The sequence below is a fragment of the Peromyscus leucopus genome, chromosome X, assembly GCF_004664715.2.
Source record: "Peromyscus leucopus breed LL Stock chromosome X, UCI_PerLeu_2.1, whole genome shotgun sequence".
Classification (NCBI taxonomy): domain Eukaryota; kingdom Metazoa; phylum Chordata; class Mammalia; order Rodentia; family Cricetidae; genus Peromyscus; species Peromyscus leucopus.
The window spans coordinates 46,715,081-46,742,525 of NC_051083.1; the positions used below are offsets into that span (position 1 = coordinate 46,715,081).

The 27,445-nt window shown below is 36.8% G+C and overlaps 1 protein-coding gene across 15 annotated transcripts in view; it reads left to right on the plus strand.

The window, feature by feature from the left end:
* The window catches only part of Dmd (dystrophin), a 2,209,767-nt gene extending 2,182,358 nt beyond the window's left edge, over nt 1-27,409 (plus strand). For 10 of the 15 annotated variants that reach the window (XM_028881805.2, XM_037198927.1, XM_037198922.1 and 7 more), the window contains 2 exons: nt 11,051-11,143; nt 24,827-27,409. In XM_028881805.2, coding sequence (XP_028737638.1) covers nt 11,051-11,143; nt 24,827-24,924 — 191 coding nt within the window. In that variant the 3' untranslated portion in view covers nt 24,925-27,409. Of the gene's footprint in view, nt 1-11,050; nt 11,144-19,725; nt 19,758-24,826 lie in introns of all 15 variants that reach the window. The other 5 variants (XM_037198928.1, XM_028881806.2, XM_037198930.1 and 2 more) reach the window with 1 other exon arrangement.
* The last annotated feature ends 36 nt before the right edge of the window (nt 27,410-27,445 follow it).

Here is a 27,445-nt window from a genome sequence, read left to right on the forward strand (position 1 = left end):
GAACCATCTCTGAAACTATTCCATGTAAACAGAGTTTTGAGGACCTAGGGACTGACTGTAAAGTATAAGGGGAAGAAATGAAGAGAAATTTGGTTGTCAATATAGATCAAAGCTTTTTTTTTTCCCTCTCCCCATACTATAGATGGAGTGAAGGGCCTTGGCCATGTTGTGCAAGGACGTTAGGACTTTACCACAGAGCTATACTTCCAACCCCATTATTGTATTGTTTCTAAAAGATATATATTGTTATTTGTGTGTGTATGTGTGTCTGTGTATATATGTATGTTTGTATGGGTGCCTTCAAAGGCCAGAGAGAGCCTTAGATAGAGCTCAAATTATAGGTAGTTGTGAGCCACTTGACATGGTTGCTGAGAACTGAAAATCCAGTCTTCTGCAAGAGCAGCAAACATAACCATTGAGCCATCTTTCTAGTCCCCCAGTAGTATAATGTTTGATTATTTTTGTAATGCATTTGAGAAAATGGCAGACCACTTGAATTAAAATACATGTCCTGGGATTTGACTGCTGAAGGATATGAGATGAGAAATATGTAGCAAAGGTTTCTAGACGCGACGCTTTGGGGAAGACCTTTGTTCTGTTTTCCTTTACGTTGCTATGACAGAAACCATGAGCAAAAACAGTCTAGGGGAGAAACGGCCTTCAGTTTACAGTTTACAGCCCATCATTAAGGGAGGGTAGGGTAAGAACTCAAACAGGAACTTTAAGCAGAATCCACTGAGGGATGCTCTTTCTGGTGCACCAACCCACGCTTAGCTGGCTTTCTTGTAAAGCCCAGGAGACCCTCTGCCCAAAGAATGGTGCTGCCCACAGTAGACTGGGCCCTCTTATATCAATTAACAATTAGCACAAGCCACCACAGACATCTTCACCAGCCAGTCTGTCTGAGCAATCCCTCAACTGAGACTCCTCTTTTAGGTGGCCCTAAGCTGTGTCATGTTGACAGTTAAAGCTAAGTAGGACAACCTCTAGTTGAGTAATTGGAGTGGGAAAGGACTGAGAAGTAGATAAATCTTCAAGGAAGATATGCTAAAAAGGATGAAATCTCAATGAGCCCAGTGGAAATGAAAGTTAATTACAGCTGATTAGATCACAATGAATGCTGACCATTTTCAGAAAAGGGAAGTTGATCAGTGAAAAGGAATGAGAATTGGGGCAAAAAAAAAAGAGAAACTTTTAGAACATTTTCTATTAGCTACTTTTCCCATTGCTGCAACAAATACTTGATAACAGCAGCTTAAGGGTGAAAGGATTTATTTTGGTTCAGTTTGAGTCTATAGCAGTGGGGAAGGTGTGAATGCAGAAGCTCGAGAAAGCTGCTCATGTTACATTCACAGTTGGGAAACAGAGAGAAATGAATGCAGGTGATTAGCTCACATTCCCTTTTCTGCATTCAGACCAGAAACCCAGCCAGTGGAAAGATACCACCTACATTTGGGTCTTCCTGCCTCAATTACCCAGTAAATCTTCCTCACAGACATGTATACATATTTATCGCCTAGATTATTGTTGCTTCTGCCAAATTGGCAATTCACCCTCACAATTCCCAAGTAGGAATGAGGGATCAAGAATTAGATGAATTTCTAGAGGAAATGGTAAGTGTTAGCATGGTCTTCTATCATTCATTCTTCATGGTGAATCTCTGCACAGGACTGGGTTCTAAGAAATCTATAGTTGCTGATGCATACATGATAAAAGAAGAGTTAAAGGAGGAAGCTATGTTCAGTGTCATGAATGGCTATGACAGCACTTGTCAGACAATGTTCATTGTGTTTCCTGTGCTGTTAGACGATCATGTTTCATGAATGCCACCAGTATTTGACCTATTCCTTTCTTTCTTCCTCATTTATGAATGAGTAAGCATGAATCAACCCTATGACTATTTCTCTTTCCCGGATCCTAACCTAATTATCCTTGGGATTCCCACTATTTCCTGGAAGATCTTGATGTAATAAATACCTGTTGCCCCAGATACTCTGGAGCCTGAGGTAGGAGGATCAATTTGAGAAGTGACTGAGCCACACGTGAACCACAGCTTAAAAAACAAACCCACAAGTCAGTATTTATTCACAGAAAGACTTTTTGATTGTTCACACTCCAAGCCCTGTGTAGGAATTCATGCATGAGATAATCTATGGGTTAGACTAAAGCAAGGCAAAGTGCCTAATACAGACAGTAAGGGCAGAAAAATAAGATTGAAGGTATGAATGAGCTATAGTCATTCATTGGAAGGTCAAGAGGTTACAGTAAAGCTGGGTCTCGTGGCTCACACTTATAATCTCAATAGCTGGGAAGCAGAGGCAGGGAGATGGCTGCAAGTTCCAGGCCAGCCAGGTCTACATAGCCTAGGCTAGCCAGGGCTACAGTGAAACATCTCAAAAACTGAGTCGGGTAGGGAAAGAATGAGAACAGATAGATTGTAGTCAGAGGAGTGAGCTTGTGGTAATGAAAGTTGAATAATGTGGTATTAGGAATGAACATGGTTCCAAGCTCTTCCTTCATTTAAGCTCTTAAGGTGTAGGTTCCCACTTGGGTTCTAACAGTGTTACCTGGAGATCACTGGAAAGGTTAGAGTATATATAGTTCATGCTGGGATATGCCCAGAATTGAGCAGTTCATCAGCAGGGTACTCAGACCATTGGAGTGATAATAGATATTCACAGACGTTAAAGAAAGTAGACAAGGGCACAAAGAAGTTAAGTATGCCTGAGGAAAGAAAGCAGTTGAAGAAAATCCAGTGATGTTCAAGAATCTGGAGCAGGGCAGAGGGCATATCCAGGTCCAAAGAAATCAAACCTTATAGGAAAGCCAGGGTTCAGTTGCTCTCAAACAGAAGAAGATAAGTTTGATGTGTTTTCCTGACTTTACTACACCTCAGTGATTTAGGACCATCTCTGTCAGAGTCTCTTTTTGCATATGACATCTGAATACAACTAATGGGTTGTGGGAAGTGTAAATGATAGCATCGAGCATGAGAAAAAAATACAGAACACCTTTGAGAAGTCAATAAATTCTGAAAACAAATGAGCTTTAGTATCTCTGTTTCAGGATTTTCCTTTTTGAAGGAATGCATGAGAAATTAAATCACATATTTTAGCATTGAGCCTCAGAACTCTGGATGCTTAGAAGCATTAATTATTTAGCTTGTCAACACCTAAGAGGCAGTATGCCTGTTAAAGCACTCAAATTCAAGTACATAGCAGGCTGTGTGGTACGGATGATTTGTAGGATCAGGAGTGTTATGGCTCGGAACTGAATACTAATATAGAAATGCTATATGCCAACACCTGAATTAGAGTAAGAGGTAATTTGCCTATATAAAGTTGATAGGATATGTTGGAACATTTGTTTTCTGAAAGAAAAGTCTGAATTCAAAGGTGCTGTTTTTTGTTGTTTTTGCTGTTGGGTTTGTTTTTGGTGTGTGTGTGTGTGTGTGTGTGTGTGTGTGTGTGTGTGTGTGTGTGTGTTTATTGAACTGTGTCAGCCAACTTTAATAAAGAGGACTAGGGCAACTTTTATATTTTTGGTTTTAAGCCTAGCCTTTTATAGCTGAGCCATCTCTCCATCCCAGGGGAATTTTTTAAATGATGGTCTCAAATGTTTAAATAACTGTGATATGTGTTCTTGAACTGTGAACTTTCGAGATGTGTTAAGAATGATATTGGCTAAGTTATATTCTAAAGTATTCTTTAAATACTCAGCCCCAATGATTTTCTTTCAAGTGAAGTATGGGAGAAGTCATAACAACTGATCTGTCTAAAGAATTCAACTACAGTTGGCCCTCCAAATTTGAAAGTTCCATATCATGGATTTAACCAAGCAAATGTAGAAATATTTGGAGGGGCATGTCCATTTGTAAAGAAAAATAGAAATTTTGGGGTCATTTCCTTAATTAAATGATAATAATATAACAGTCAGTTACACAGCATTTACATCATATTATATGTTTATAAGTAATGTAGAGGTGATTTAAAATATATGGGAAGATGCATGTTTGTGTCTATGAAAGTACTTTATATAAGAGACTTTATCATTCATGAATCTGGTGGCTAGAGGATCCTGTCATCACCCTACCCCAGATACAGAGGGACCACTGTACCTCTTTAGAGCATAAAATCCTTATCACTAAAAAGTCTTTTTGCATTGTATGTATTCTATACAGTTGTTACTGGGAGATTGTGCTAATAGAATTTTCATTTTATTGGAAGAAACAAAGAAATATAAATTTACAAAACTAGCTTTTTTACATTCCTGACCTCTGTATACTCATGTGTGTGCCTTCCTAACAATTAAATTCTTCATATCAAATAACTCCTTACTTTCTCAAACTTACTCTGCCTAAAGTGGTTTCTGCTTTGCTTATTTGAAATTTCTTCTAACATTTCACAAGCACTTAAAAATAGTTTTGTTATTAATATTAGAGATTTATATGTTATTTTTTCCTGTTTTTTTATTTAAGAAAAACTCCAAATTTATAGCAAAATTGCAATTAATTCAACATTTTGCCACAGTTATTATATATCTACTTATTTATGTATCCTTATACTAATGTTTTGTTTATATTGACATCTACTTATGTATATCTCTAAGATGACATACTCTCCATATATTCATATTTTGTGTGCATATTCAACATACTTAAATTGTTTTTTGGTTTATTTTATTGTACTGACCCATTTAGCATCTGTTTCACACAAAATAACATTTTACCCAAAAGACTTGAAAATATGTCTTTCAAGATGAAAGATAATTTCTTACATAACCAATATAGAATTATTACTCGAGAAATAAACTTTAGGGCCAGTACTGTAAATCACTGGTAGAATTTTTTCTGGTATATATAAGATCCAGAACTCAATGTGGAGTACCACTAAATCAAATCAAGAGACTGTTGCTATGTACTCTGCAACTTCAATTGTGATACCTTCAATTCTGCCAATAACATTCTCTGTAGCTTTCATTATTATTATTATTATTATTATTATTTAAGGATCCAATGAATGGCCATGCTTTCCATGTCATTGACAAGTCTCTGTAGTGTCCTTCAGTCTCAAACACTTTCCAGGCATCTTTACATGTTTCGAGACCAAGTGTTTGTTCCTTAATTGGGATCTGCCTGCTTGTTTCCTTATGAGTATGTTGCTGCTAAATATTTGACGTGTAGTTACCATGCTTTTCCTCTTTCCCTCTTTTCCTCAATTCAGCCTTTTGTCATCTTCTACCTGAACACATATACATACTGTCTTGATTGATTTCTCTCTCTTTGGCCTCTCTTTCCAAGCCATCTTCCATATGTTTCCTATTACTTTGCAGCTATGCAGGTTATATAACACTATTCCTAGCCTGAGGCCTGATTTGCCTATTGAATCAATTCTAAAATCTTTAGCCTAGAAACAGTGTTTTTACTAACCTGAAATAGATTATCCTCTTTGCACACAGTGGATGTTCTTTTGTAACTGCATCATATATGGTTTTGTCGTGCATTATATCATATAATTTATTCTATGTTACAGAAATTATTAGCATTTCTTTCCTCCTCCTAGAATACCCTATAAATTAAACTCCTTAAAGATAGTTCCAATTTCTTGATCTTTTTCTTTCCCAACTGATTATTGTCAGTGCAACAAACCTGCAGTAAAGTGCTTTCTGACTTACTCTTTTGGAAATCAGCATAAGATTATCTATCTATCTATCTATCTATCTATCTATCTATCTATCTATGTATCTATCGTGTGTGTGTGTGTGTGTGTGTGTGTGTGTGTGTGTGTGCGCGCGCGCGCGCGCGTGCGCGCGCGCGCGCGCGTGCGCGCGCCATTGTATTAGTTAGGATTTCTATTGCTGTGAAGAAACACTAAAACCATGGCAACTATTACAAAGGAAAACATTTATCTGGGGCTGGCTTACAGTTCAGCAGTTTAGTCCATCATGGCAGCAAGCATGGCAGCACACAGAAGTTTACCATCATGCTGGCGGCACACAGGCAGACATGGTGCTGAGAAGTAGCTGAGACTTCTGCATCTGGACTGCATGCACCAGGAAGAGACAGTGAGCCACTGGGCCTGACTTGAGCTTCTGAAACCTCAAAGCCACCCTCAGTGACACACTTCCTCCAAGTTCACATCTACTCCAACAAGGCCACATCTCCTAATAGTGCCACTCCCTATGAGCCTATGGGGGCCATTTTCATTCAAACTACTACAACTGTATGCATGTCTGCTGTCCTCGGAGCCTAAAAGAGAGTGTTGAGTTCCCTGGAACTGGAGTTATGGACAATTGTGAGCCATCATTTGGGTGCTAAGAACCAGACCTAGGTCCTTTGGAAAAGCACTCATTGCTTTTAACTGCCAATCCATCTCTCCAGCCCCAAGCATAATACGTTTTTGTGTAGACAGGGAAGAATTGCATATATTTAAGACATTTTAATTTGAGTATCTTTATCATACTTTAAAGCTGACCAACTAATAATCAACATCATCCTTTCATACCATAATTTACTAAAGAAGGTCTACATAACATATATAAAACTGAAAACAGCTGTTATTAATTAGGATATGAAAACACAATTGGTCCTAAATATAAAGTATTAGATACATCATTATACTTTTACTATTGAAAAACTATAGAGAACTAAGAAAGATGAGACATAAGTAGAATAATAACACATGAAATTGAAAAGGAGATAAAATCCCTCTGCAACATGGTGGGAATATTCTTTTTTTAAAAAAATATGTACAACAATGCAAGTTGCAGGTTAAGTATCGCTATATCTTGATCGTTTTAAACAGAAGTAAATAAGAGAAAGATTTTGTGTTACAGAACCCCTCTCACTAGATCAATTTCGAAAAACAAGTTACGTTTCCTAAGTGGATCAGTGCTACAAATGTATTCAGTGTCTAGTCATGGCATGTTGAGTGTATGTGCTCACATGTATCCTCTTTTATAGGAAAAAGTAGTTTTCTAAGACATGGTGCCATATTTAAAAAGAAAAAAATTTGCCTGAATACAGGCCAAAATTATAGAATTAAGGATTCTTACATTTATTCTGCATAGGCTGAATATGTTCTGGCTAAAACAATATTTGTTTTTCAACAAGCAAACCCACTATCAGCCTTGGGAATTAGAAACAGGATATGAGTCAGGTAGGATATCATCCATTCTAGAAAGTTTGAAGTCAGCATATTTTTCAGAAGACTCAAAAGTGTTGGCATGGAAAGCCATGCCATTTCTGTGTTCTTAGGTTAAACCAAGTTATCTCAATTATTTTCCTCATTTTGCCAGTGATTAGAGGAAACTATTTTATTATACCACATCAAGGTTCCACTTCACTATGACCATGTCTTTTGTATTTTAAACCATTACCTTTCAATATTTTTAGTCATTTCTAAACATTAACTTTAAAATAAAGCTGGAGAAAATGTTAATGACCCAAAATTACTTTGTAGGCATGTTTATGAAAGTCAGTGCGGAGTAGAATCAAGTTGACCAGCTAATGTTAAGGAATTGGCATGGATTCCCTTAACCACTAGCATTATATTGTTTGAGCAGGCAATAGTCAGTGAAGTGGGGATAATAAGAGGCAAAATTCCAAGTGGGCACAATTGACACTCAATGTGCTTTTTCTTAGCAATAAATGAAGAAAAATGTTATTTAGCAAGCTTGTCATGAATTATAATTAGAACCTTCTGGGGTTGCCTTTTGTATTGTAGCTGCGTAGTGTATTATTAGGCAAATGGTAAATATTGGTATCTTACTGTTCTGACTAATGAAAACAAAGTGTGTCAGTTATTTTTTAAACTTTTACTTTAAAATCGATATGAATTTACCGTTATTTATGAGGTCCAGTATTAAAATTCAGTTCACATATGTAACGTGTAATGATCAAGTTGTGAAATTGGCACTTATATATCCTTAAATCTTATTCTTATGGGTTGAAAACCAGTGAGTTATTCCAAGTAGCCACAAAATTTTCAAATTGAGCATTTCTCATTCATATCCGTTAGTAGGTTCAAGTTGTGTAAGAGCTCAGCTGAACCTCACCCCTGGTTGTGAGTTGAGTTCATGAAATGTTCACATCGTCTCTCATCCTCCATGTGTCAGCAGGCTATCTGAACTATGTGTTTCTTCTAGCACATAAACACAAGAAGGCAAATGAAACAACTCATAAGCAATATAAGCTTCTCAGCATATCACATCTGTGAACATTTCCTTCACCATAACAGGTCATATAATCAAGTGTACATTCTTGGACCATGAAAGAGACCCGCCTCCCCAGCCTTTGATTACTCTGTGTATACTTGTACCCGTCTTGTCCTATGAGCAAACCAACCATGCTGACTGGCCAGCAGCTTCGTAGTTGCTCCTCCTTTGTCTATTGCTCTATTTTCTCATATATCTGCACGGTTCATACCTTCAAGTCTTTGGCTCAGTTGCATCTGACCCTTTTCTGAGTGTTCATCACTCCTTTACACACCTACATAGTTAATGAGTGCCTCTAAAAGAGGGCACTGAATCCCCTGAAGCTGGAGTTGTAGGTGGTTGTGAGCTACGAACATGGGTGCCTTGAACTGAAAAAAAACGAGAAGCATTCTTAACTGCTGAACCATCTCTCCAACCCCTTGAATGTTTTTTAGAAAGGCATTAAAAAAGAAACCTGTCCAATATCTAAAAACACAATTCTAGTACTTTATTCTTAAAATATTTATAAGCATATATTAATTGTATAATGATAGGGTTTTTATGACTTTTTATATATGAATAAATATTTTGATCATATCCGTTATCACTCTTGTATCTCTTTCTCCCTCCTGCTCTTCCTCTTTCCAGTCAGTGGTGTTACATTCAGATTTCATTTAACTGTTTCAATTTTTCAGTATAATCTGATAGAGACTATATTAGGTGCTAAGAATTCTTCAGTTAGCCTACTTACTTTTTCTCCTGCATATATGTGATGGATCTGATTTCAGTTCTTACAAAGAGGTGAGTTAAGCCATCTTGAGAAATCTGGAGAATGTTAAAAAAAAATCTGAGGTAACAGAATATACTGGTTTATGTATAACTAAGAATGTGTCAGGTGTTCTAAAAATATTAAAATGATTATTAGATCAACATCTGAGTGCATGCAAACCCCAATATGTCCAAAAATGTTTAAATGGATACAATTATCACTGTCACAAAAGCTTACTATTAAAAACAAGCCAATTTTACATTTGAACTTAGATACTCTTTTTTGAGACAGGTGATAGTTTATCTGTAAGGATGAACTTAGCTGACACCATTAGCTTATACCTTACAGTTTGATTCTTGAAGTCATTCAAGAACACTACTGCCAGTCACATCATTGAACTGTACCTGGGTCTTAACACAGCACAATGAAGTTCCTAGAACTCAGATATGATGTAATTAAACTGTCAGATATATTCAATGCTGAATGTTTCTGCTCGTTCTGATTTAATCTGTAAGACATACTGTCATGATCATGGACTTGCTGCCGTTGAAAATGCCTCACCTTTCCCATTTCAACAAAAATTTGCATCAGTAATGGAGCAAAAAGATGTAATTGGCCCTGCTATTGGTCAGGGTTGTGTTTCTTCTAGTAATATTTTATTCACCCCAGCTTCACCAGATAGTAGGCATTTTAAAATGCAATAATAAGTGAACTAGAAATACTAAATGCCATTTTTTTCTGAAGATAGAAAGTTAAAAGTACGTGTGCATGTGTATGTCTATGTATATGTTCACACATGTGCATGTATGCAGAGAGAAGATTGTAAGGAAGAGGAATCCAGTATCTTGTTTTACGGCTTTGTGACCTTCATTCTTCACTGCATCTTTTCTGTGCTTAGGATTTCAAAGAGGTTTGCTCTGGCATGAGACTCACAGAATCAGAGGCTTTTTATCCACCCCAGTGTCTTAGCCCTTCATTCTAGGAATGACATGCAGACTCATGTCCACCTAGACTACAATTTTGTCTTAGCAAATGATCTTTCTGCTTGTGCTTTAAAAATATTGTTGAAAATACAGGAAAGACTACAGGATTAGAATCTTAGCTGAAAATCCAAGTGTGGCATAGACCAAAGGAAATGAAAAGAATATGTAAATCATTTAATCACTACCTCCCTAGTCATTTCCAAGTCACATGTGAACCTGAGCTGTCCTTAAGCCCCTTCATTATTTCTGACTTGCTTGAACAAGGCCTCGCTTTCAATGGATGTAACGATGTACTTAACAAACAGAGCTTTAAAAAGAAGTATTTTCATGATTGGGAGTTGATTATCATGAAAAACAACTTTCAAAGAACCTTCAGAATTCAAATTAGTTTGGTTTGCACCTAAGAAAATTTCTCATTACTTAAGATCTTATTTGAGTAGAGACACTGATCCACACACTATCTACAATGAATTCCCAATTCAAAAATGATAATGCAGTTCCAGGTAACAAGGAGTAAAGGGCATAATGTTTCAGTGTTCTCTGTCTATTGTCCTTAGAATACTAATGTTAGTATTTAGTAGTTCTGGTACAGTGGGTTTTTTCCTTTTTATTACATTTGTTTTTAGTGCTACTTTTGTTTTGTTTTTGTTGTTGTTAAATGTAAAAGACTGAAAACACCAGTTTCTCTATCTCTTTCTCTTATTATCATTATGGAGTAATTTCAATCTGCTGCATTCTTATTTTTCTGTTGTGCTGAGGAAGCATACTTCAAGTGTGTAATAATAATTGTTTTATTTTTTAGAAGTTTCACATTTGTTAATAGGCTTCAAGAAAAGGTGTTTTATTGACTTTATGTTAACTAATAAGAATAGACACAGTTTTCCTCTCAAAGAATAATAGCATGGGTAAATTACCTTGTGGATTTCCACACACTCAGGAAGTTGTCCCTAATTATCAAGCCTGAGGAGTTGTTTGAGGATTTTTTTAATTATTTATGAGCAAGTAAAATGAACTTGCAGTCGTTTGTAGACTACTACTATGGCCCTTTCCTATGTTTGCGTTTGACAGGAGTATGATGGTTATTCCTTGTTTTTCTTTCACTAAGGTGAGGAAGATCTTCTGAGTCCTCCCCAGGATACAAGCACAGGATTAGAAGAGGTCATGGAGCAACTCAACAACTCCTTCCCTAGTTCAAGAGGTAAGGACCTCTATCTACAAGGGACTCAGAGCTTGCCTTTCCCTTCCATTCTAACTGATAGGTTTGTGGCCATTGAAAGCCAACATGTGCTGGCAGAATGCCAATTTGGGTTCAACAATGAAATTTTATTTTTAGTATAGATTTCTAGCTTGGTATATTTTGAGTTCAAATACCTGTGTGAATAAATGATTTCTAGAAGTAAGAATTCCACCTTGAACTTATAAAGTCTTTTACATGGTTCACATGTTTGTTTGAAGAGCTAATTATGTGGTACCTTTTATTTAAGAGCAGTTACTATATGGCTTTCACAGATAAGAAAATTACTACTGTGTGCTGCCTTTGCCAGGGATGTAAGTGCAACAGTGAGGCCTAGAAAATATCTAGTAAGTGATCGTGATGGGGGTTCTGGCTGACAATCTGATGCCCTTTGTGTTTGAAAATTGTGTCATACCCCATCATTTCAATACAGGGATAATTACATCTCCATAGGTAAGGTTATCAGGTTTTTACTTCCTTGCAAAAAAGGCATTCTTTTTCTCTATCACAATGACCTTGTACATGTTTGCACCCCACACAAAGCAGGACTTAAGCACACAAAATTTCCCCACCAGCCTGTATTAGCCACAAATGGCTTACTTCATCCAAAGAGATATTTTACTGCTCTTGTTATGGTTTATTACCTGAGAGAGTCACTGAACCACCCCCCATCAACCTATAAAAAACAGTTAAGGTCACCTGTGAGCTGACAAAAAGAAAGCCAAGAGAAGCAGAAAGGAGGAAAGAGAAAGCCTTGTGGCCAGTGATTGGCACCCCTAATGGGCAGCCTAGGAAGGGAATGGTGGTGGAAAATCTGAGCCTTTTGTTCGTCTCCATAAGGGCAATAAAGAGGGTGGTTTGAGTAGTGTGTTTTTCCTATCTTTTTGTTCAGTGTCTGTTAGCAATGGCCATTTCCTAGCTATTTGATGTGTGAGTGAACGTTGTGCAGTGCACATTAAAAGCAATAATGTTCTGGTAGAGCGTTGCTAAGGAACCATCAAGGAAGCTAATTTTAAATGTCTCTACTAGCCATCTTTCACTGCTGAGCACCACTGTTAGATTTTTAACAAATAAAACTCATACCTGTCTTCCACTAACCCCTTGCCCCATCCCCATCCTAACTCTATTAGGTATCTCCTCTTCTTAGATTTCATTATTTAGAAAGAGAAGACTATATACCAGCTTGGTAGAAATAAAAATGCTTTCCCCCTTGTTATCCTCACTTTGTCCTTCCAGATTTTACTAGTGCCTACTATGTAGCAGAGAAAGTATTAGGAATACAAAGAAAGAATATGTTCTTGGCTTTCAAAGAACTCTTGATTCCGTGGGAATGTAGTATTCCAAAGAAATTCAGAACTTGATGCATTAATACAATTTTTATAATAGAGAGATATTTTCCATGATTGAAGCAGTATGTGTGTTAGGAAGGACATAGACTTCTGTAGAGGCTTCTTCTTCTTCTTCTTCTTCTTCTTCTTCTTCTTCTTCTTCTTCTTCTTCTTCTTCTTCTTCTTCTTCTTCTTCTTCTTCTTCTTCAAGGTAGCTAGACGCTTCAGGGATATAGGTATCTACCACACATTTCATTACCCATTTACCTTTTCTTAAACGTCATAGACATGTGTTTCATCCCAGCCTCTTGAACTGGTAACCCATTTCCCTGCTCTGTGAGAGGTTGCGAGCTGCTCTGTTTGTAGCCTGAAGCACACCTAAGCAACAGGAATATAGCAGAGAAGACTCAACCTCAAGACTTCTGTCCCAAGTCCTCTCGGGTTAGCTTGAAAAGGAAATCCTTTGTATTGTTTAGCTGCACCCCACTTCTAGAGTCCTGACAGGTGAACTAAGTGTGGAAAGAGCCTCCTGAGACATTAAGCATCTACCTTCCCTACTATAGTGTTTACAGTTCACACGCCTAATGTGACATTTATGAGTGTGGTTTGGGTTTGCTTGTTTGGGACCCTGGGAAGCTCTGTTTCAGGCACCTAGATAATATTATTAAATTAGTACTTAAGGAAGAGTATGATATCCTAAATGCTGACTTGAGTGCTCTAATACGGGAGAAAGAAGCCTTATCTATAATTTGTTCCATTGACTAATTTTTTATTTAATCATTGTCGGTTGCCTTGAAAATTAATTCATTCTTGAAAAGCAAACAAAAAACCCTACATTATAAGAGGGTAAATGCTAAAGTCTCAGAGTATTGAAACAGACGTGTGTGTGTGTGTGTGTGTGTGTGTGTGTGTGTGTGTGTGTGTGTGTTTAGTATGAATATATATATATGCCTATGCCTGGAGGCCAGATGCTGGCATCGAGTCTCTCCCTCTATCTCTTTACATTTTAGTTTTTTAGACAGGTTCTTTCTCTGAAGTGGGCTCAGTTTTAGCTAGACTAGCTGGCAAGCAAGCCCCCAGGTCCACCTGTCTACCCTGCCTCCCTCAGTACTAGGGTTATAGGTGCTTACAACTATACCCAGCTTTTATATGGGTACTAGGTACCCAAACTCAGGTCTTCACTTAGCAAGCATTGTACTCACTGAACTGTCTCCCCAGCCCTTTGGCTAGGTTTTCTGTGACACTATGATCTTAGTATTTTTTTGTTTCCCTCCTGGTAACTTGAGCATTATTATAATGGTTGGAATAGTTTATTTGTAACTAAAAAATTTATAACTGGAAAAGCAGTATTATGCACGCATGCATGTGTGTGTGTTTGTGTGTATGTGTACACTTATGCTTGTGTTTGGTTTGGTGTGTAAATAGAGACAACTGAATTAGGCAGAGACAGCTTACCATTTAATGCCTATGTTACGTTGATATTAAGAAGAAGTTCCTGAGCATCTTAAATCTTGGAATTAAAAAGACTCTCCCAATGGAAAAGCTTCATAAAGTCATACAAGCATGTTTGATATTCTGAACAGTGGCCATCAACCTGGTTTAACTATGTATTATGTATGTTTTTATCACAAACTAGGGTACCAAAATAAAGTAGATTGCATATGTGCTTTTATACACATACATAGATGTATATACTTGCAACAGTTTTACAACACACATTTATAATCACATGTATATACAAATATCAGAAAAACAATGTGAAGCAGTACTTCCTATACTACATGTCACATCTGATGTTTCTGTTTAATTTGCTCAGGAATAAAATGTTGGTTATAACCTGCTAAATTGATTTACTGATCCAGGGTTCAAAAGTTTTCTTATCTACCTTGTCTCAGGTTTCCTTGCCCATGTATGTATCTTTCAAAAAATAATTTAAATTTTTTACCATGCAAGTTTTTCCCAAGACTGGGCTAATGTCGTAGAGGACTTACTGGTCTTATTCTGATTCTTCTGTCCATGTTCCTAGAATTATATTACCAAAAACAAATGGAGATCTTGGTTGCTACAGCTGTTTCAGTAACTCAAAACAGATGTCAGAGCCAGAGGTCTGACATTTAGTGGAAATGTGTTATTAGAAACCATCTCATGGTTTGTTTTACCCTGCTAGTTAATTTCCAACAAAGGAAAAGCTTTATTGTAGAAAGAAATTAAAATTGTCGTAAATATAGAGAGTAAACTGATACTGTATGCCTTGAATTTACAACATCTATGCTATTGCTTGCCACACTTGTGACTTAAACCTGGGCCTAAGGGTATCTAATCTTCAGCTTTCATTTCCAGAGTGCTTAGAAGCACAAAGAAGTTAGGTTCCTTGTTCATAGCCATTCAGCAAATTAAATTAGGCCTCTGATATTATCTCTGTTTTTGCTCAACTGTTAATAAAGAGAGTATGTTGCTCCACTTAGTCCTAAGCCATGGTCATCTCTAGTTTGAATATTGGGCAATATAACTGCAGCATACCCAAGAAGTGGAAGTGTGCACATTTGACTTTATAATTTTATCTTTCCTAGTTAATCTTTAGGAATAGTTCGTTGTTCATAATTGGGTGCTCAGTGTACATTAGCCAATTTCTGTCTGATCTATTTATCTATCTATGATCTACCCCTCTTTAAGTTTGTGTAAACATTGAATTATAGCATAATAGACACTATCTACTGTCCAGCACTTACTGAATCGCCACCATTATTGCATAGAAACACTATGGGAGTAGTGCAAGCAATACATATGATTTAAGATTAAGCACTTTAAGCAATTTGTGTCCATGTGTTTCTGATCCTTTAGTGGTCTAGAAATGTAGATTTCTATATACAAGTGTGCATATTAATGAAAGAAATGCTTTTCTATTGATGGGGCATTGGACTTCCTAAAATGAGATGCTCTTTTATACCGATTAATAAATAATATTGTACAAGACAAGCTTAGTGCATAAGATAATTAAGAAAATAGTCCTGCTTGAGGATTTCTTCTACCTCTGAAATTTGTTTATTGATCTATTCCACAGAATTTTATCACTAACAGCCCAATGGTATCCTTTTCCCTTTTATACCACTGCTGCCCAAATAAGATCACATATATTCTTCCAAATGCGCCACATTACCAACCTAGCAAACAGCTTTGTAGAACTTGTTATATTTTCATATACAGATCTCCTTACATGGCTCTTTTGTGAAGTAGAAATATATATATATATATATATATATATATATATATATATATATGTGTGTGTGTGTGTGTGTGTGTGTGTGTGTGTGTGTGTGTGTATAAACAAAGGCAAGGCTCAAGATGTAGCTCATTGCTGAAGTACATGCTTAGCATGAACAAGGCCCCAACATCAAAATAGATGGATGGATGGATAGATAGATAGATAGATAGATAGATAGATAGATAGATAGATAGATAATAAATGAAAGTAGGCATGGTCTGGATAAATAGCTTAGCAGTTAAGAGCATTGGCTTTTTTCCCAAAGAACCTAGAATTGATTCCCAGCACCTATATGGTGACTGACAACCATCTCTAACTCCAGTTTCAGGGGTATCCAGTGCCCTCTTCTGGACTCCATGAGCGTGAGACAGGCATGTAGTACACAGACATACATGCAGGAAAAATGCCTATACACATAAAATAAAATGTTTTTTTTTTAATCAGGCAGAAGAATAATGTACCCCCCACCCCCTGCAAGTGACGTTGTTTCCTATACAAGTCCACAAAGGGTATAGTAAATTATCCACTTATACTGCAGGCCAATAAGCTACAGTTTGGGGACCTTGTCTGGCCCCCTACTGTTTGTAGAAATGAAAGTTATTGGGACATAGCCACACCCATTCATTTACATAGTCCTTGGTTGCCCTAAAAGCAGAGTAGTTGTGAACAAGTTCAATAGTTCCTACAGTGACTGTGTGGCTTATAAACGCTAAAGTGTTTACCACCTGGTCCTTTGCAGAGAAGGTTTGCTCAGCCCTGCTTTACACTTTTATTTTGTGTCCATTCGGACTCATGTATACATCCACAAGCCTCAGGGAAGATTAGCTTTCAGCTCAGCAAAGTTGTGGAGATGAATTGCTGTATGCATTTCTATCTGTACACCAGAGAGCCTGTATGTTCAGCATTTAAAGTATAGCCATTTGAATCACGTTCGAATAGTAATAAAATAGAAACCCAAAAATGGTTATCAACCTTGAATCCTAACCTTTAGCATTTTTTAAACCACCGAGGACCTAAGAAATCTGAAGGCAAAGGCACCTAGAAAACAATAATTTCTCCCAATTCTTTCTCTGAAACCACAGTAATCTCAAATTCTTGTCGCCTCAGGAAAGCAGACTTCTCCAGACCTGAGCAAGCCCCTGATTTATACCTAGGAGCACCCCAGCACACTTCCCTTTCCCTTGATTCATTTCCTGATAACATACCACATTGTCAGATGTACACCCAAACAGAAGATGTAAGGAAACTTTCTGAAAGACACATTTATGAAATAAAATATTCAAATGGATAGTTACATTTACTTATTGCTCCAGAACATTTTAAAATGTTGTAACCAAGTAGTTTGTATTTTTTCAGTGAGGAACTATCTTTAGTACACTGGAAAATATTGAATTTAGATGTAGAAAAGGGACCTTTTCTTTTGTAGACTATTTGTGAGCCTATGGGTAACCAAGTGACAAGAGACAATTTGGAGAGAAATTAAGATGACATAAAATATGCCTTCTGAAAAGTACCCAGGACAGATCAAATACCAGTTACTGCACTGGTTTCAGCAATAACCAGTTGACAGTGACCTGAATGTAGCTCAATATAGAATTAATAAAGATCTACAATCTTGGTTATTCAAGAAATCACATTCTGAATATAAAGCATCATTTTCTCACAACACTGTCATTGCTAAAGTTAAAAATAAACAAAGTTACAGGCCAGAACAAAGTGTCAGCTCTTAGAACCCAACCTCTAAAGCAATGATTCTCTACCTGTGGTTCATGATCACTTCCAGGTCACATATCAGATATTTACATTACAATTCATAACAGTAGCAAAATTACAGGTATGAAGTAGCAACAAAATAATTTTACAGTTGGGGGTCACCACGACATGAGGGCCTGTATTAAAGGGTCACAGCATTAGGAAGGTTGAGAACCATTGTTCTGAAGGCTAGCACTCATTACCAGGTTACTTGTAACACAGAAAAGACTCTTGGCCATGACCTTGCTGATACCATAAAGTTCTAGTTTGCATCTCTCTTGTGGTGATAAAACACTGACCAAAAGCAACTTGGATGAGGAAAGGGTTTATTTTATCTTACACTTCAGAGTCTAACATCCAAGGATGCCAACACAGAAATCTGGAGGCAGGAACTGAAGCAGAAACTATGGAGAAACACTGTTCAATGGCTTTCTACCAAGCTCACATTCACCTACTATGTATCTTATGTACCCCAGGCTCACCTGCCCTGGGATGGTACCACCCACAGTGAGTTGGGACCACCTACATCAGTTATCAGTCAATAAATGCCCCATAAACCTGCTGGCAAGCCAGCCTTATGGTGATTCCTCTTAAAAGGTATTTCAAGTTGACAATCAACACTGAGTCAACTTTATCAACACTGATAAAATATCAGTAGCATCTAGGTATAGTACAAAAAACTGAGGACAGAGTGGTGGCTGAGCTGTGGGCCCTCTCCTTCATAAGCCCACAGCCTTGTAAGAGAGAATTAATTCTGCCACCAGGCACCAGAGCTCTGAACTATAGAGATTCTTTTTCAATTTTTTAAAAGAAAAATCTTGTCAAAGAGTTCAAAAGAAAGAGTAGTCTGTACTAAGTTTATTTGAGCTACAAAGTATGAAATGATGTCCACCTCCTTCTTTCGGTCATCTATGTGAGTTTGCTTCTGGTAACACTCACTGCTGAGGAGCTTGTACACATTTTTCTCTCTTGCCCCTGTCTTGAGGAACAGCCTGAATGTATAGTTTTACATGGTCAAATTTCAGTTACTACAATCCCAAGAAATCTCTGACCCCCTTAGTAAAATTCAGAAGGAAGAGAAGGAGTGAGGGAAGAAATGTCACACTTGGAAAACCTTTACACATACATCAAACATTTGGAGCCTTAAATGTGAGTTATAAAGGGTCCCCTTTGCAGCTCCATATCTACATCCTGGAGTAGTGTTTCTGAAATTGCTTTGAAGAGTTCGAGTTTTGGAGCCATTGAGAATGGGAGCCACTGAGCACGGTGAGTTGGGGAGAAAGATAATGTTGGATAGGAGCTTTCATAACTGTTGGTTTTATCACCTCAAAATGTGGAAATTTTATGTAAGACTGTGTGAAGAATTGTCCCATAGCTAAAATAAAAAAACACTGGCTTTTTTAACATCCTGGAGACGTGAAATGGCTTGTCCAATTATAAACATTATCATAGAATAGTTTCTTATCAGACTCTCTTTTCAAAACAGTAGACTTAATTGTATGCAGGCAGGGGTTTACAAAACAAGAACAGTCTTTAGCTATTGATTCTAAATATTCCTGATACTTGTTGAATTCAAAGGAAGAGAATGAACACTGATTCTTAGATCTCATTTTGTTGTTTGTTCTTTAGTGGGACTTACCCATTTCTCGCTTCTTTTCTTTCTGTTCTTCGCCACCTGACCCTATCATGGACATGCTCAGCTTCAAGGAGATAGAACAAATTATTCCTAAGAATATAGAGCCCATGTCCTCTGTGGGGCTCTGCTTTGACACACAGTCAACAACTTTTGATGTTTTAATGCATTGATTGGTCAAGTCAAATGTGAAGAGATTATGAGATGGTTGAATACCAAGCTTGAGATTCTATTATAGTTGCCCTTGAAAATAATGCCTTCATTTGTCAAATTTCTATTCTGTGTGATTTTCATCTAGTTTAATGTGTGAAATTTATAGATACTATAAATGATGTCTTTTGGGTCCTGTTATCTGTTTACACTGATTTTAAGTGTACACAAAGGTTATTTGACTGGATGTGTCCGTGGAATTTTTGTTTCTGTTTCCTTTTTTTTTCTAGAAGGGAATAGATGAATTGTCACCTTACTATCTCTTTGGTAAAAGAAGCAAATTGGTATGAAACTGTATATTTATGCGTGTTTTATTTTTCCTTTCTGATATCTCTGCCTCTTCCTCTCTCTATTATTAAAGGAAGAAATGCCCCTGGAAAGCCAATGAGAGAGGTTAGTGAGACTTGGGCTCACAGCCATGGCTTCTGTCTGTCACATTCTGCTTTCTGTGTCTGGCCTTTGTGTAAGAATTGTGTGTGTGCACGCGCATGTGTGTATTATACATCCTGTCATCATCTGAACATGGAGTTGCCTCTTCACTTCCAGCTCATGAGGAATGTTCCCCCAAATGTTCATTGTTGTCATCTCCATGACAATAGCAGGGTTTAGGGGGAACAACAGACTCTCAAACATGGCAATCCTTTCTAGTCCCGAAGTTGGAACCTTTCGGTTCATATCTTATGCCATCTGCAACACAAACAGAGTCTTCAAAATAAGTTTTACCTTGAACGTGATTGATAAGTAATAAAGCATCCTTCTACTTCCAGGACCTAAGCATTATCTGCCAGGGTCTTTGGGGTTTTTTGGTTTGGGTTTTGGTTTCTTGGGTTTTTTTTTTTTTTTTGAAACAGGGTTTCTCTGTGTAGGTTTGGAACCTTTCCTGGAACTCACTCTGTAGACCAGGCTGGCCTCAAACTCACAGAGATCCGCCTGGCTCTGCCTCCCGAGTGCTGGGATTAAAGGCATGTATCACCACCACCCGGCAGGTCTTTCTTCTGAGATGACCTCCTTTTAGTTTGTTTTTGTTTGATTGCTTTTTTCTCTTTCCCTCGTTTCTATACTCCTTCATTTCCATTTTAGCTAAGGTTTTTTTTTTTTCAGCATTTATTGTGTGCCAAGCACTGTTGTAGACATTTGCCATTTTTTTATTTGCATCATATAATCTTCATGGCAAACATAAGAGGTAGGTATTCTTCTGAACTCAATTTTTCATGCATAAAGTATCTGAATCAAGGAGTGGGTAAGCCAAGTGTCCAGGGCGGTAGAGCCAACGGTGGAGGCCAGGAAGCCTGCCTTCAATACCACAGTCTTAGCAACACTGATTGAAAAGCTTATATCATCTCAACATGCCCTTTAGAAGACTCTTTTTACTAGTCATTTGGAACCAAAGAGAATAGTAACCAATTAGGTTAAAAAAAATGAATGTTAGAGTTTTGATGAGTTTTTTTAATGCCCCTTTAAGGATTGGAATGAGTAGGGTGCACCATTAATACTGAATATACTTTGGTTTTTATAATGAAAGCTGCTTCTTAATCCTGTGCTATTATCCATATACTGACTTACCTACTCAAGTGACTGCTGGGTGACAGAGTGTTAACTGTCAGCCCAAGTGGAATAAGATTGACCTACCCAAGAGTTTAATGTGAAGGAAGGGAGCAGGCAAGCGCTCTCAAGAGATGCCACTGGCATGCGCTGTTCTGAGAGATAAACTGGATAGTTAGAATGTTCTTACATATGATCTGGATCCTTAGCACAGACATGGACAAGTAGCCACTGGTACATTTAAACATAAGTAGTCATGGAGCTGGAGAGATGGCTCAGTAGTTAAATACACATATTGCTCTTACAGAACACCTGAGTTCAGTTCCCAGTACCCATATTGAGAGGTTCACAAGCACCTGTAACTCCATCCCCAGGGGACCCAATGGGCCTCTGTGGACATGTGCACATACCTGCCTCACAAGTACTCATAGTTGAAAACAGAAAACAATATAAATCTTCTTTAAAACCTAAGTAATCATACTAGAAATTCTGCCAAGACCATGCTATGCAATTATAATAAATTTAATGATTCTTGGTGTGTCTACACTGATGGCCCTTCAAAGGATGGAAGTTCCAGGGAGGGAATAGTAGCTTGAAGGAGAAATTAAGAACATTTGAATCAATAATGCATTGAATGCTCCTAGCTCATGGACTTAGTATGTGTCACATTTTTGTTGATTTTAATAGTAAGTGCCCACCTTAAATTTTCACATTATTTGTGGAAAAGAAATGCATAATAATTTTGAGACCCCTGAACATGTTTTATCCATGAAAAAAATATTTTTATAGTCCATCAGATTGAATTGAATCAGTGACCTGAGATTCCAAATAGTCACATTAGTTCCCAGATGTCACAGAATCACAACCATTATGATGTTGATAAGGCTATGAAAATAACCTAAACTCATAGTAAGCCAAAATTTTTTCAGAGATGAAATTATGGAGAGGAAAAGATAAGCCTATTTCGCCACAGTATTCTGGATTTGCTTTGGCCAATTGAATGCTAACCATTTGTTTGGGAATTGAATTTCAAAAAAAAAAAAAAAATAGAGTGCCAGATTGCTATTGAGGTCTTGGATCTTTGCCAGAAAGTCTCATTTCCAATCACTGTGGAAAACAACTCCCTTAGGCAGCGGTGGCATGTGAGACTAAATGTGTTGCAGTGAGTGCCAACTTGGAAAAACATAAAACTGTCCTAATGATCGGCTCATGGTGCCTTTGTGTTCAATAATCCTTGCTTAAGAATGGATTAAATTAATACTTTCTATAGACACATTTTTGTGTCAAGTTGTTCCCAAAGCCCATTGCTATTTCTTGAATCCTGGCTCCTTTTTGACCTCTTGTGTTTATAGTATGATATTTGAATATTATTTTTAGATTTTGTCAGATAAATGTAATGACCTCACTAATGCCCTGCCTTACACCAAAGGATAATAGAACCATGTTGCATACAAATCTATATCCTCTATCCCTGTTTTACCTCTCTAATGGATGGAAGTTTAATTTTCAGGGCAGTATTTTATCAAAGATAATGAATTTGGTTTTATTTTGTTTGTTTTCTGTATCCAATAAAAACATCCATAAAATTAGAATCATTATTCTGGTAAAATGGGTATTTATAAATTATATTACCAAACATGTAATGTAGATATAGCAAGCCACCTCTACAAGTTTTTATTTTATATAGCATAAGGATGATCATAAAGTCTCTTATCAACATTGAACAGTCTAAACAGGTTAACACCACCACCATTTTGTGCTAATGTGTGTAGTATATTAACAATAATGAACCTGTCTTTCTGCTGGCAAAGTTTTGAATAGCAGATGCCCACTATAATTAGTACTTAAAGACAGTCAAGAGTTTTTTCCACATAGTAACTGAACACCATTTTAAAGACTCCAAGTACTCCTTGGGAATATGTTCTATTAGTACATTTATTTATTTCACTATCTTTTGAACTGCAGTATATAACCCCTAGCCAACAGTCCTAAAAGGTTAGTTTTGATTATCCATAAATTGATAGGAAAATCCAAGGTATTCCCTGTTCTGTTTATATTTTAAAATATATGATCTATCTATTAGGTAGTATGCTAGGGTCGGATATGGCTCCTAAAATATGAGTAGAATTATATTCACCGCCAGGTTAGAAAGATATTTTTACTGGCTTTGTTAAGGTTGCAGCATGAGTAATTGCACAGACTCCCCAGGGTTACTGTACAGTGCAAAGCAGATAAGGAGGACTCCCTCCAGCCTATGACTATCACTTGAATATTCAAATTCTGCGATCCACAGAACAGCAAGGGGCTCCACTATGGCTCCTGAGATTTTGCTTTTATTTTTCGTTTGTTGGTTGTTCTTTAAAGACAGGATCTCATGATGTAACCCACACTGGCCTTGAATTTGACATCCTCTTCCTTGAGTACTGGGATTATAGGCGGGCCCTAGTATACCTGGCTTTCCTATGCTATTTTATATATTGATACATATATATGCTTCCAGGTTTTGTTTTTAACTACCAGAACATTGACCCCCTTTATGAATAGTACATATGCTCTGTTAAACATTTTTATATTTGAAATCTCAACCAAAATCCAAAGTAATTTTTAAGCACAATTAGCTCTCGATAAAATTCGCTGCACTAATAAAATTCAAAGAGATTTACAAACTTACATACCTTAATATAAATGCCTGAGTGGCATTAAACATTTAATAAATCTTGAATTGATCTGGTGCCATCACTGTGTAAGTGCTTGCCCATGAATCCTCTTCTATTTCTCCCACATTTTGTTTTAAAAAGGTGTGTATCTATTGAAAGAAATATTAAAACAGAATACATGCTCTGTTCTGTCTTTAATTTTTATTGGGATTTTAGCAATTCTGAGACTTGTTAAGTTGATACATGGTGAGGTAGTAATGGCCTAATAAAGCATCTCATTTCCAAAGGCAGTACTTGAAAAAGAGAATGACTTAACAAGGTTGAAGAATTAAAATTAGACTCATAAAATATGGGACATGTACAAAAAAAGAGAGCTGTAAAGTACATCTCAGATTATCTTATTCTAGATGTTAGTTTTTCTAGAGTACCCACAGACATTATACTCTTGATTCCATGTTGGGGGATTAATGCCAGGTCATGCCACATTATTATGAAAAGGTTGTTTTGATAGTTAACCCTCATTTAGTGGACAAGCAAAGATGGATTCTCAGGATCCCCAAATCTTTGTACTACATGTAGGTCATATTATAATTAGACTGCAGAGTAATTTGGAATGTAAAGTGGTTTTTATTCTGAAGCTTTCTAATTCAAATGTGAATGGTGTACCAAAAGGTCAAATCAAGAGTTTATTTTTCAACCCAAGTAAAAGCAAAAAGAAAATGGTCATATCCACCATAGTAGAGCTATTCTTCACAGCTTGAAGCAGGCAGCCAGTAAATGAAGGTTCCGTGTGGTTGTCAGGGTGGCTGTGGTGGTAATGGTGATTGTAGTAGGGGAGGTAGTAGTGGTTTGATAATAACAATGTAGTATAGACAACAAAGTAAATATAATTATAGTAAAGACAACAAAGGGAGAAAGATGTATCCCATTACAAAGTTTTCTTGGTGATGAGAGCCTTGTGTTTGTCTATCGAGTTCCTTTGAGATGTATTGGGAAGTTGAATATAGCGTTTCACATTTTTTTCCATCAAATGACACCAGTAGGCTGATTCAGCATTAAGCTGATACTAACACCATGTAACGCTTCATTAACAAGGCTTTGCTTCTTCCTGGAGATGGATTAAAAACGGAACTGTGTTGTATATAACTTCAATGCAGCTTCTGTGTTGTCTTTACCCTGAAATGGGAATAACTCCCCATAGTGGTAATCAGGGGATCAATATCTGCACACTTTGTAAAGTCTTTTTTTCTCTTTGTTTTCCAGGACACAATGTAGGAAGCCTTTTCCACATGGCAGATGATTTGGGCAAAGCGATGGAGTCCTTAGTTTCAGTCATGACAGATGAAGAAGGAGCAGAATAAATGTTTTACAACTCCTGATTCCCGCATGGTTTTTATAATATTCGTACAACAAAGAGGATTAGACAGTAAGAGTTTACAAGAAATAAAATCTATATTTTTGTGAAGGGTAGTGGTACTATACTGTAGATTTCAGTAGTTTCTAAGTCTGTTATTGTTTTGTTAACAATGGCAGGTTTTACACGTCTATGCAATTGTACAAAAAAAGTTAAAAGAAAACTACATGTAAAATCTTGATAGCTAAACAACTTGCCATTTCTTTATATGGAACGCATTTTGGGTTGTTTAAAAATTTATAACAGTTATAAAGAAAGATTGTAAACTAAAGTGTGCTTTATAAAAAAAAAAGTTGTTTATAAAACCCCTATACACACACACACACACATGCACGCGCGTGCGCGCGCGCGCGCGCACACACACACACACACACACACACACACACATACTGAGGCAGCACATTGTTTTGCATTATTTTAGCGTGGTATTCATATGGAATTCATGACTTCTTTTCTTTTCTTGCATATTAAAGATAGGACTTCCTCTAACACCACCAAATGACTGCTTCACATTGCTCTTTTGAGAATTGTTGACTGAGTGGAGCTGGCTATGGGCTTTAACTTTATACATCTATATGTCTACAAGTATATAAATACTATAGGTGTATAGATAAATAGATATGAAATTCTTCTTCAAATGTTCTTGCCACTTTCTAATGGAAATAAATTGCTTCTAGTCATCTGGACTTATCTGCTTGGGCAAGAGTGAATTATCCCTGGAGCCTGAGGCCAGGAGAATAATACCATACTAAAATATTGTCTAGGGCTCCAGATGTTTCTAGTTTTAAACTTTCCACTGACAACTAGAACTTGGAATTTTTTTAAGGATCATGTGAATGAATACACAGGACTTACTATATCAAAGTAATCTGTTGGTTGATATATTCAGCTTCCTGCGGCTGGCTATGCCATGGTTTAGATTTAATGATGTTTCTGCAAAAGAGCATCAGAAGGCATTTTTCACTCCTGGGCAAAAGAGGAAGATGGTAGGGGCTGAGGGCTGTGACTCCCCAGTCAGTCCCTGTGAGGGGAGCAGCTACTCTGTAAAAGAGTGGGTGAATATTCACAACTATACATACAAACATCTCTATAATCACAACTAAAATGTTCTGCCCTCTTCTTACACTCGAAGTAAAGTGGGCAGATTTGTTGTTGTTGTTGCTGTTGTTGCTGTTGATTTTTAGATTTTAGATTTGGTTTTTTCATTGTGATGAGTTTGTTTTAATGCTGCAAGATTTAAGATTATTGGTAAGAAAGTAACCCGATCACTTTGTGACCCTGGTGAATATCAATCCAGAAGCCCATGAACTGCATTTGTCTGCTTTGCATTCGTTTTCCGGCAAGTAATTCCATACAGGATTGTGAGTGGGAAGGCACAACAATTGGAAGGTTTCAAGACCAAAAGAAAAGCCTCTCCAAACCCTTTGGTCAATTTGACAGGCTAAATTATAAACAAATGCAGATCATTGCAAAAGAGGAGAAAAGGTGAAGGTGAAAGCTGAGGATTGGTAGGAAAAGCTTTACTTACTCTTTCATGTCACTGTGTTACAGTATCACTTCAAAATCATTCTGTTTCGTAGAAATCACTGTCCTATTATTTTGAAAATCTGTTACCTCTAACATCCAGTGTAATTAACTTTTAGAGAGTGGATTTTGTCCATTATTACTTGTAATTATAACATCAAACACAGCTTCTCATGCTATTTCTACCTCACTTTGGTTTTGGGGTGTTCCTGGTAATTGTGCACACCTGATTTCACAGCTTCACCACTTGTCTGTTTTGTGGATACCAGTCTCCTTTTTTCTTTTATAATTTCCAAAAGAAAACCCAAAGCTCTAAGGTTAAAAAAATTGAGATTTGGTTTTAGTCTTGCATTATTTTTCTCTTTTATGTGATGCTGGACATTTTCTTTACCCAAGGGTTTGTTTTAACTAAAATTTCAAACAAAGGGTTACTTTACATCCTACTAAGAAGTTTTAAGTTTCATTCTAAAATCAGAGGTAGATAGAGTGCATAATTTTGTTTTAATCTTTTTGTTTTATCTTTTAGATATTAGTTCTAGAGTGAATCTGTCAAAATATTTGAATAAAAACTGAGAGCTTTATTGCAGAGTTTAAGCATAATTTGGACATCATTTCATGTTCTTTATAACCACCAAGTATTAAACTGTAAATCATAATCAATGTAACTGAAGCATAAACATCACATGGCATGTATCATCATTGTTTCCAGGTACTGGATTCTTACTTGAGTATCATAATATATTGTGTTTTAACACCAACACTGTAACATTTACTAATTATTTTTTTAAACTTCAGTTTTACTTCATTTTCACAACATATCAGACTTCACCAAATATATGCCTTACTATTGTATTATATTACTGCTTTACTGTGTATCTCAATAAAGCACGCAGTTATGTTACAAAAAACTGTTGGTTGGACTGTAGTAGTTTGATTTTTCTTTT